General features: G+C 38.9%; 4 protein-coding genes across 5 annotated transcripts; 3 read left to right on the forward strand and 1 right to left on the reverse strand.

Moving 5' to 3' along the window:
* Positions 1-28: 28 nt before the first annotated feature.
* On the forward strand, positions 29-774 carry LOC130695861 (prefoldin subunit 2-like). The gene is made up of 3 exons (XM_057518932.2): positions 29-273; positions 360-483; positions 544-774. The coding sequence occupies exons 1-3, from the start codon at positions 116-118 to the stop codon at positions 724-726; spliced, it is 465 nt and encodes a 154-aa protein (XP_057374915.1). The 5' UTR covers positions 29-115; the 3' UTR covers positions 727-774.
* Positions 775-1,666: 892 nt separating this feature from the next.
* On the forward strand, positions 1,667-3,977 carry LOC130695833 (beta-1,4-mannosyltransferase egh-like). 2 transcript variants are annotated; one of them, XM_057518897.2, is made up of 8 exons: positions 1,667-1,866; positions 2,031-2,312; positions 2,393-2,671; positions 2,731-2,877; positions 2,928-3,056; positions 3,117-3,340; positions 3,400-3,502; positions 3,564-3,977. In XM_057518897.2, the coding sequence occupies exons 1-8, from the start codon at positions 1,801-1,803 to the stop codon at positions 3,819-3,821; spliced, it is 1,488 nt and encodes a 495-aa protein (XP_057374880.1). In that variant the 5' UTR covers positions 1,667-1,800; the 3' UTR covers positions 3,822-3,977. The 2 variants fall into 2 exon arrangements, with proteins under 2 accessions (XP_057374880.1, XP_057374881.1); XM_057518898.2 differs by having other exon boundaries at positions 1,668-1,851.
* Positions 3,978-4,470: 493 nt separating this feature from the next.
* On the reverse strand, positions 4,471-5,651 carry LOC130695848 (uncharacterized). The gene is made up of 3 exons (XM_057518917.2): positions 5,572-5,651; positions 5,062-5,311; positions 4,471-4,988 (listed from the first exon to the last, which is right to left on the reverse strand). The coding sequence occupies exons 1-3, from the start codon at positions 5,634-5,636 to the stop codon at positions 4,509-4,511; spliced, it is 795 nt and encodes a 264-aa protein (XP_057374900.1). The 5' UTR covers positions 5,637-5,651; the 3' UTR covers positions 4,471-4,508.
* Positions 5,652-6,484: 833 nt separating this feature from the next.
* On the forward strand, positions 6,485-9,172 carry LOC130695829 (disks large-associated protein 5-like). The gene is made up of 7 exons (XM_057518891.2): positions 6,485-6,719; positions 6,792-7,243; positions 7,307-7,866; positions 7,928-8,130; positions 8,210-8,422; positions 8,486-8,649; positions 8,709-9,172. The coding sequence occupies exons 1-7, from the start codon at positions 6,613-6,615 to the stop codon at positions 8,876-8,878; spliced, it is 1,869 nt and encodes a 622-aa protein (XP_057374874.1). The 5' UTR covers positions 6,485-6,612; the 3' UTR covers positions 8,879-9,172.
* Positions 9,173-9,233: the final 61 nt, after the last annotated feature.

The following is a 9,233-nucleotide window of genomic DNA, read 5'->3' on the forward strand; positions in this document are numbered from 1 at the left end:
CCAACCATACAGATGGCGTATCGGGTGTGTATGTAAATGGACCGAACCCTGCAGGCCCTTCAGCAGCACAAGTTCTTTACTTCTAAACTTGTCTGCTAAAGTTTTATTGGTGAAAATGGCGACTGACGGAAGCAAAAAGCAAGCTAAAAATGTATTGAAAGTTGCTGGCAAATCAAATGAAGAGGTTATTCAAGGATTTCAGAGATTGCGAACTGAACAGAGACAATTAGCCAGCAAACTATCCGAGCTTGAAATGGATCTCAACGAGCACAAGTAAGTTTTACCGGTTACGTTGCCCAAATAGTACTAGCACCACATGTGACAATGCAACTGACAAACATGCAATTTTTTACTGGAAGATTAGTTATTGAAACTCTTCAGAATGTTGATGCTGACAGGAAGTGCTTTCGCATGGTTGGGGGTGTTCTTGTTGAGAGAACTGTCAAAGAAGTTTTGCCTGCTCTAACGTCAAACAGAGACCAGGTAATTTTGCTGTTTTCTTTACATTTTTTTTTATTGATTCATAATTTTCTATTTTGTTAGATGACCAAAGTGATTGAAGTTCTCAATACCCAGATAACAACAAAGGGACAAGAAATTAATGATTTCAAAGAAAAGAATAATATCAGGATACGGAATCAAAATGAACTCCCATCTGCAGCTCCTGATAATGAAGGCGAAAATAAAGTTGCCAACCAGGGTGTCTTGGTGGGCACGAAACCCTAACAAAATTTGTTTGTTTTGTATGCTTTGATGTTGAACAAAATCAGAAAACATGTTTTGCTTCTGCTTATTTTACAAATCCATCACTATCGTACTGGTTAGAAAGTCCCTTTAGAAGACTCCATTGTCCTAGTGATGATGTTGGTTGGATGCAGCCTCTCCCACGTAGGCAAAACTAGAGAACGATTAGTACCCGTAATTATACATTACCACTCACGGGCATCGTGATTGAAAAACCACGAATCTTTAACTCCTAATCGTAACAACATAGGCTGGGACAACTAAACTGCCACAAAAACAAAGCTTTTTGCATAAAACACAATGCTGATGCCTTCCTAATTTGCGTAATAACGTAAATTTTGAATCTCAAGTCCGCGTGGGGAACGCGAAATGAAATTCGGTAAGATAAATGGGCCATCTTTGCTAATAGGTCTGCAACTTGCTTGTTTTATAAATTAGAAATATACCTTCTAACCCTTTTTGAACAATATTTGTGTTTATTATAAGCTTTTTAAAAACAAATTCATTCCTAACAGCTGTATTTATAGCCAAAACGGTTCGATTGTTTCTTCATTCCCCCCCCCCCCCCTCCTCCTGTTTTATGGCAGAACTTAATCTCGAAGGGGCAAATTTTTCCATGTGAAAACAAGTATGAGGAGGTGTGACAAAATATAATTTTCTGTCTGGTAATCGTATTGTGTTAATCATTCAAGTATAGTCTTGGTCATTTCGAAAAGAAAAAAAAAAAACATCTGAAACTGTACAGTACGTATGTGAATGTAAGCGACGCGGCAGCCGGGAAGGGCGGGAATCACGATGATTTCTCGAACAGCAGAATTAGCAACCCTGGAATTGTTAGCAGTCAACAATCAGAAAAAGCTTTTGGAGGGAAACTAAACTTAGCTACATGGCCTGTAGTTTTTCATATTTATAATTTATCACTACATTTTCCTGTTGATTGATAATATTTTCGCACATCGTTGAATGATTGATGCCCTCGGCAATCCTGCAACATAACAGTGTCATAAAAAAATCCCTAAGGGCACATGGGCTGAGAAGAACAACCAAAATAAAAGCATGTCTGTACGAAGTGCCCCCACGACGTCTCTGCAACTGCTGCAAGTGAACGTAAGCTTCGGAAAAGTACAAACTAATATATTTCTGAACATAGTGTCATGCACATTGATTCAGCTTCCTCTAAAATCCGTAGTTTTAATTCATGTATATAAATTTGAATTCATTAGATTGTAGTAACTAAAGAATTCAGTGAATAGCCTACTACATAGAGTGATTGTTTGTGTTTTTAGATGGCGAGCTTCCTTAAGAGAAAAATTTGCCACTTGATCCACTGTGTGGCATTTATTGGAACAATTGCTTTACTCGTAAGCTTAGGTGGTGGAGTAGGAAAACAGCAATCAAATGACCTCAAAGCCAAAGAAAATCTTAGTACATGGGAACGCTATGGATTTCTTTTAGCTGCCTTTCTGTATGCTACTAGGATCCTTACACTTCTGTGCTTGCCCATGGCTTTATTTAATTTCTTGGGTCTTGTCCTTTTTAATGCATTTCCTCGCCAACCACCATTTAAGGTAAAAATTAATTCATTTACTTCTATGCAATATATCATAGTCTGTGTTAAAAATTGACTTTAAATCGAAATTACGTTTAGGTTTACAGTAGGCGTCAACATGTCGCTACGCCCCTTATTTGTTTTCGGGTGGTTACCAAAGGTGACTTTCCCCAGTTGGTGCGCCGCAACATTTCAACAAACTTGAAAATTTGCCAGGAGGCAGGTCTAGAGCATTTCACTTTCGAAGTTGTCACAGACAAATCAGTATCCTTGGCCGCTAACAAAAGGGTACGTGAGCTGGTAGTACCAGATGATTATGTCACAAAATCCGGAGCCCTCTACAAATCAAGAGCATTACAATATTGCCTAGAAAAAGAGGTAATTTGAAACGTAGTCATTCGGCGGCGAAAACCTAATTCGGAATCATATAATTGCAGGTCAACGTCTTGAACGATGAGGATTGGATCGTACATCTTGACGAGGAAACTCTTCTTACCGTTGGTTGTCTTAAAGGAATTGAAAATTTCATTTATGAAGGGAAGTATCAGTTTGGGCAAGGAGTGATAACGTATAATAATGGAAAGGTAAATTACGCAATTATCAATACAGACGTATATTAACATAATGCATGTAGGTAGTCAACCTGGTTTTAACGCTGTGTGATTCGATTCGTGTTGCTGACGATATGGGAAAAGTGCAATTTCAGCTCAAAGTTCTGCATATGCCAATTATGGGTTGGAAAGGATCGTATGTCGTGTCTAATGTAAGCAGAAGCCCTACTACCACTTTTCTCGATAAAGAATTAATGTTGAATTAATTTAAGGTTGGTGCTGAGAAAGATGTTAGCTTCGATCTTGGACCAAGAGGCTCAGTGGCAGAAGACGCTTACTTCGGTCTTTTAGCAGCCAGCAAGGGCTACTCATTCGGTTTCATTGAAGGGGATATGTTGGAAAAGTCTCCTTTCACTTTTAAAGATTTTCTTCGTCAAAGGAAACGGTGGCTCCAGGGTCTTCTTCTTGTTGTTCATTCATCAGAAATTCCTCTAAGGTAAGCCATTATTAATTCTTATTTATCGTACGCAACTATCCAATATTATTGAAATATAGGTTTCGCATTCTACTTGGCTTCTGCGTATATGCCACAGCAACGGCACCGTTGACGACGTTAAATTTATTTCTCCAGCCGTGTTTCCCAATACAGATTGGCCGAGTAAGTTGGCAGAGCTTGATAACGTTAGTGTTCAACCGACATAATTTATGGCTATTAACAGTTTGTAGATTGGAGCGGATGTTTCGTTGGAGGTGTCATTTTGTACATGAATTTGTACGGAACGTTGAGGTCCTACAGCATAAAAGACGCTGGGATACTCAAAGTTCTACTTGTAGCCGTCTTAGGATTCGCTGTTCAACCTATTAAGTTCGTTCTTGAGGTAACTGCCATCTTATGGGGTCTTATTACGCCGAAAAACGAGTTTGTAGTAGTCGATAAGAATGTACATTTGAGCTCAGTTTTGTCTACCTTACCGTAAACTAGTAAATTATTCAGCTGTCCTAAACGGAGACGCTAGACATATTTTTCCGTCTTTCTTAATGTTTATGAACCGCTTATTATCCGTGACAGCCAAAAATGTAACCAAGTTACATGTTATTTAATATACGTTGCGTGCCATGTTTGCCCCACTAAATTACAACAATTTATCCAACGTTTGATTTAAAATAATAATATTTTAGTAGTATTTACAAGGAACTACGGAGTGTGGCTTTGAACAATATTTAGACTGGAAAAATAGACCTTGGACTAGGCATCTGGTGGCGGTTACCCACTGACCTTTTCTATCTGTTACGATGGCTTCTATGCTTCAATTGTGCAAACAACGTTTGTGGAAACAAAATGGAGATCTTTAGACAGTAACTGACGTGCTTGTGAATAATTGTTTTTTAATTCTATTTCTTTTTCTCTGCAAGATAGTTTTAACCAATATGGTCTACTTGACAAGGGTAAGAAGAAAGTGCTCTTATTTTATATTCAAACATAGTAAAGCGGCTGCTTGTTTCTTTAGTGACAAATAAAGGAATGCAGAGACCGGTGACAATCAACCTGAACAGTTAAGTGAAGAAAGTAAACATGGAACACTGGGTCACCAAAACAAAGCGAGATTACTAAACCAACCGTTTGGTAAATATACTAACGGTGATGGTTACAGCATGCTCGCGTTCTACGTGTAACTGACTGAAGACATCGTTATCTGAATGGCCCTGTTTCCGTCCGGAAAAATCATATCACCGATAGCTGTTACGAAGAACTGCGCGTCTTGAGCAATAAGGTATTCTTCATCTTCTGGTACAACACTGTATGGCGCGATGTGGTTTGCATGTTTCGTTCCCTGGATTAGAAAAATCGTCCCTTGTCCAGTAGAAGAATTGGCGTACTTTTGGGCGATTGCCAAATTCGTACTCGATGACAAAAACCTATTGAAACGGATATACTGATTCACTTCAGCTGGTACTGTGTAATTGACTCCCCTATAAAGCTCGAAGTCATAATCTTGGCACGCAAGCAAAAGAAGACCAAAGAAACCCTTGTAGTAGTACGAATTATAATCAGAGTCATCGCGGAACGCGCTTGTTTCGTCATTGAACGTAGCATAGAGATATTCTGGTTCTGACATGGAGTACGCATATGCGGCCAATTGTTCCTGTAAAAATGATCCACCAATTAAGTTTTGATATATTTTAAACTCCTTTTTTGGGTGGGTGGGGGTGGCTTACTGAATTGTAAGTTGGATTCGTAGCGACAGCGATGTCCCAAGTAATTCTTAATTTTTCATTGTGTGCCATATCGTCCTCGAGCATGATCTCTGCTCGCACCGTAGGAAGCACTGCAGGATCCAACTCATAAAGATCGTAGGTGACGTTCAAATATAAGTTAGGTTGCCGATAGAAGGGTTCGTATGACCTTTCTACTCCGTATGCGTCTATGTCGACATTTACACCAGTTTGGGGATCAATTATTGGCGATCTATAGATGCGTGAGAATATGAAAAAGGTCAATGTTACAGCACACGGTTCCATTGTCGTAAGAATCTGCTATTCTCTTAACATTGTTTTTTTTTATCGTAGTAGGCTAAGGCTTATTCGTATTTGTTACTGTTATGCGATATTACACAAATGCTTAGTTTTAAAAATGTTTATGTATTGTGTAGCAAGAAGGTGAAAAATTTTATGTTTAAAATAGTATTCAAAAATCTAAAATATGTAATTTATGCAGGTTGTACTCACGTGCTACTTAAAAGACCATTGAACAGAAGAACAGCAAGCAAGGCAAACATTTTATTGGACGCCATCGTTGGAAACGCATCAGATCTGTTCAACTGCGCGACAAACATTGAAGTCTTGTTGAGCTCAGGTATTTTATATATCGGAGCATATATTCATAGGCCATACTGGGCAAGCCATTCCAGTTCTCTAGAAAACCGACAAAAATCTGTTTGTGGTAAGACCCATAAGCGCTGCTCCCGTTGACTGTTATTCCTGTTTGAAGCCTGTTAGTACTCAAATAGGAAGTAACACTTGTAGAGTCAGATGAGAACTGGTGCGGTGGCAGTGTCAATACGTAAACGAAACTTTACATGCCAAACAGATGATGTTATTAAAAATAAGTTTAGAATCCTGTTGATATTGCTAGCATTTATACATAACGCGTACGTCGAAAACATGCATAGCTATCCTTGCTTAAAATGCCAGTAAATGATCTTAACCAAAATGTCAATAAATGTGATCGTGATTTTTTTAAATAGTCGAAATGTGGTGTCCCTGAAAAATATAATAACACACGGAGCTGTGTTTCTCATAAAACTCCGTCTCCCCAAAAAGGCATTTTCAGTCATAGACTGTTCCCTTAAAAGGAATAGATGCATCATGTCTAGCGTGTTGGCGTGTGACTGACTAAGAAGATGCATTAGTTGCCTTAACACGGCTCAGTAGGGATGTAATTCTCTCATTTTTCAATGGTTAAAACTTCCAGGTCACGATATAAGCTTTATCTCTGATTTGCCGTTAAATTGGGAGCCTTTGACAGAACCACAACAGTTGTAAACACGGAAAACAATCCAGGGTTGCATGATTTTTTGGCGCGGTATTGAAAAGTTCTAATTTGGCATCGCTGTTGCTTTCATTTAAAATTGTTCAATCGTCAACTATCTGAAGCAACCGACTCTTTGCTGTTGAACATTTTATTTGTTGTCGTTAGAAAACTATTCATCCGTCGTTCAGGCAAAATATTTACGAAAGTCGTGCCATCGACATTAAGTTCTAGCCATCATGAATCGAAATGGACTTTACAAAATGTCGGGTCTAAGATGTGCAAATTCTGCTAAAGCCCGAGCCCAAAGAATAGATGAACAAAATGGGAATCGTCGTACAGCCCGGTAAGATAACTAACTTTTTGTGGCTTTGAAAACACAAAGCTGTAAACATATGTTTTTTGGTGTTTGGTCCAGGCAAGCGAAGAATGATGCTAAAAGAGGTCTTGTGGAAATTGACCCAAACGTTTTGAATGCCAGCCAAAAGAATTCCAATGTGACTGCTGAGTTAACCCATCAACAAAAATTGCAAGAGAGGTTAGCTAGGCTACAAATATGGCGTCAGGAGAAAATAGCAGCTGAAGAAAAAGCAAAGGCAACCAAAAAAGCACCCTTTTTAGTGCCAGGTGTTTCAAAAGTTAATAAAGCCATGGTTGAAACAATTCCTTCGACAAGCATAAAAGTGGCTAACACAAGAGTCACTCGATCACAGACCAAAAAACCTGTGGAACCAGTAAAACAATGGACTATCACGTCAAATAATTCTTTACCAGGAAAAAAACAACCAAATAATGAAAAGAAAGAAAATGAAGCACCAAACAATGAAAAATCATTTGCTCCAAAAGGATTTGTTTTTACTGCACCCAAAGGTGAGAAGAGTTCTAAAGGAATGAATTGATTTTTTTTTTCATTTATCTATGTTTCAATTTTAGAAATATCAGTGAAAGCTATGGAGATTCAAGATGCAATTAATGTGCAAAATAAGGATACTTGCTCTAAATCTGGAACACCACAAAGGACAATGTCCTCTGGTGCTGAAAATGAAGACATCAGAATCTCACCACTTGTGGTTAACCACCCTTGGATTTCTACTACAAGAGGTTCCTCATCCAAGAAACAACGAATGAGCCTGGAAATATTTTCAAACCAAGAGCCTCTGTCTTCTCCAATCCTGAAGAAGAGATCTACCAGCGAAAGAAAGTCTGTGGTGGAACTTAGCAACCCGGATGCCGTAAAGTTTCGAGCCCTTATGGCTAGTGAAGGAACCCGTCTGACAGATCTTTGCAATAGCTATGAACAACTCCTGACAAGTGGTGATATTCCTGAAGAGGAAACCGGCTCGGTTCGCACCGTTATTGGTCAAGCACATCTTCTTCAACGAGAGCGATTTACACAATTCGCAGGCCTCGTTAATCAGTTTGAAAATAAAACGGGCGAAAAAGAAATCACAGCATCCGATTTAGAAGGATTTTGGGAAATGATTTATCTGCAGGTAGCTATTATAATACTTCCTAATATTTTCGCAAATGATCTTAATCTTCATCTTGCGTTAGGTTTCAGATGTCGATAAAAAATTTGAAGAATTGGAAAAACTGAAGGAGAGTGGTTGGGTACGTACTGAGGATGTTCCAGAACAGAACAAAAAGCTTAAAGTTACCACTAAAAAGAAAGCTCCCGTTGCTCGCCCAGCCAAATCGAATATGCGGGCTCTTATCGCTGCGGCCCGCAAAAAACAACTAGCAGAGAAAAGCTGTGGGTTAGTCAGAACATCAATCAATCACATAAATTTTCAGATTTATCATCGTTACTTTGATCTCACTTGAATTTTGCATTAGATCGCCTTCTATTAAAAGAAGAAGTTCTCTTCTCATGTCTCCCGCAAGAACCCCGGGAAAACGGCAATCCCTGAGACGATCTGTTTTACTAAATTCTGCCAAAAAACCTGTATTCATCGTAACAGGCATCGCACCTTCTGATGTAGAAGAACCAGCCAAGGAAAATGATGCAGTAGCCGTAAACGTCACTCCGGGCCGAAAAAAGACCTACAGGTATCGTAGATGTTCTTATCATTGTTAATTCTCAACGTTATCTCCTTATTTATTCATTTCTAGCCGACAAACAGAACAGGGCATTGATTCCGTTAGCTCCGAAGAACGTTTGTCAGTTGAATTTGATACTTTGAAAAACGACCCAGAATCGGCTGACTGTGTAACGCCCCTCAGAGTTTTCCGTTCTCCCCGTGAAATCAAACCTTCAAATGTTCAACTGCAAACCGGTAAGGATCAACTATTCTGTAAATAGCTTGCTGATTAATATGCTGAATCTTTTTATTAGGAAACGACGCACCTGAAGTAGAAGAAAACGTTTTTTGTAGCCCACGTCGAAGCACTAGAATTCGCGGCCTCAATAACAGCAAAATCGTCCCTATGGGGCGGGCAAGCCTCCTTCCAACTAACTATCTTTCGCCCGTTACGCCGAGTGAGAATTTAATCTCATTTGATTGAAGCAATGAAGGTTTAAGCGCTCAAACACCAAGGTATGTGCCAATACCATCCGTATGTGTTTCCCTTCTTAAAATTGTTTTTGCCACATGTGCTTGTCTTTTTTTCTTCCACGTAAAACGAATTGCGTTTCTTATCAACTATGTTGATCTTCCAATCAAAGTAAAGTGTGAAAATAACTGGACCAGCAATAAAGTAAATACCTATGTAATCATGTCGTCCTTGAGATAAGCCGTGTTTGAAAACAACATTCCTTGTTAGTGATTTCGTTTCAATAAACACAGCATGCAACAGGTAGCTACCATAGATGAGATAAAAAAATTTATGCTATAAAAAAAGTATGACGCATTTTGAATAT

The sequence above is a fragment of the Daphnia carinata genome, chromosome 5 (assembly GCF_022539665.2).
Source record: "Daphnia carinata strain CSIRO-1 chromosome 5, CSIRO_AGI_Dcar_HiC_V3, whole genome shotgun sequence".
NCBI lineage: Eukaryota > Metazoa > Arthropoda > Branchiopoda > Diplostraca > Daphniidae > Daphnia > Daphnia carinata.

Bases quoted from the DNA above. Each gene is read 5' to 3' on its own strand.
- LOC130695829 (XM_057518891.2), top strand. From the start codon at position 6,613: ATGAATCGAAATGGACTTTACAAAATGTCGGGTCTAAGATGTGCAAAT. The intron at 7,867-7,927 runs GTAGCTATTATA...ATCTTGCGTTAG, and splicing joins GGGAAATGATTTATCTGCAG to GTTTCAGATGTCGATAAAAA. The intron at 8,423-8,485 runs GTATCGTAGATG...ATTCATTTCTAG, and splicing joins GGCCGAAAAAAGACCTACAG to CCGACAAACAGAACAGGGCA.
- LOC130695833 (XM_057518897.2), top strand. From the start codon at position 1,801: ATGTCTGTACGAAGTGCCCCCACGACGTCTCTGCAACTGCTGCAAGTG. The intron at 1,867-2,030 runs GTACAAACTAAT...TTGTGTTTTTAG, and splicing joins TGAACGTAAGCTTCGGAAAA to ATGGCGAGCTTCCTTAAGAG. The intron at 2,672-2,730 runs GTAATTTGAAAC...ATATAATTGCAG, and splicing joins AATATTGCCTAGAAAAAGAG to GTCAACGTCTTGAACGATGA.
- LOC130695848 (XM_057518917.2), bottom strand. From the start codon at position 5,636: ATGGCGTCCAATAAAATGTTTGCCTTGCTTGCTGTTCTTCTGTTCAAT. The intron at 5,312-5,571 runs GTGAGTACAACC...ACGCATCTATAG, and splicing joins AATGGTCTTTTAAGTAGCAC to ATCGCCAATAATTGATCCCC. The intron at 4,989-5,061 runs GTAAGCCACCCC...TCATTTTTACAG, and splicing joins CGAATCCAACTTACAATTCA to GAACAATTGGCCGCATATGC.
- LOC130695861 (XM_057518932.2), top strand. From the start codon at position 116: ATGGCGACTGACGGAAGCAAAAAGCAAGCTAAAAATGTATTGAAAGTT. The intron at 274-359 runs GTAAGTTTTACC...TTTTACTGGAAG, and splicing joins ATGGATCTCAACGAGCACAA to ATTAGTTATTGAAACTCTTC. The intron at 484-543 runs GTAATTTTGCTG...CTATTTTGTTAG, and splicing joins TAACGTCAAACAGAGACCAG to ATGACCAAAGTGATTGAAGT.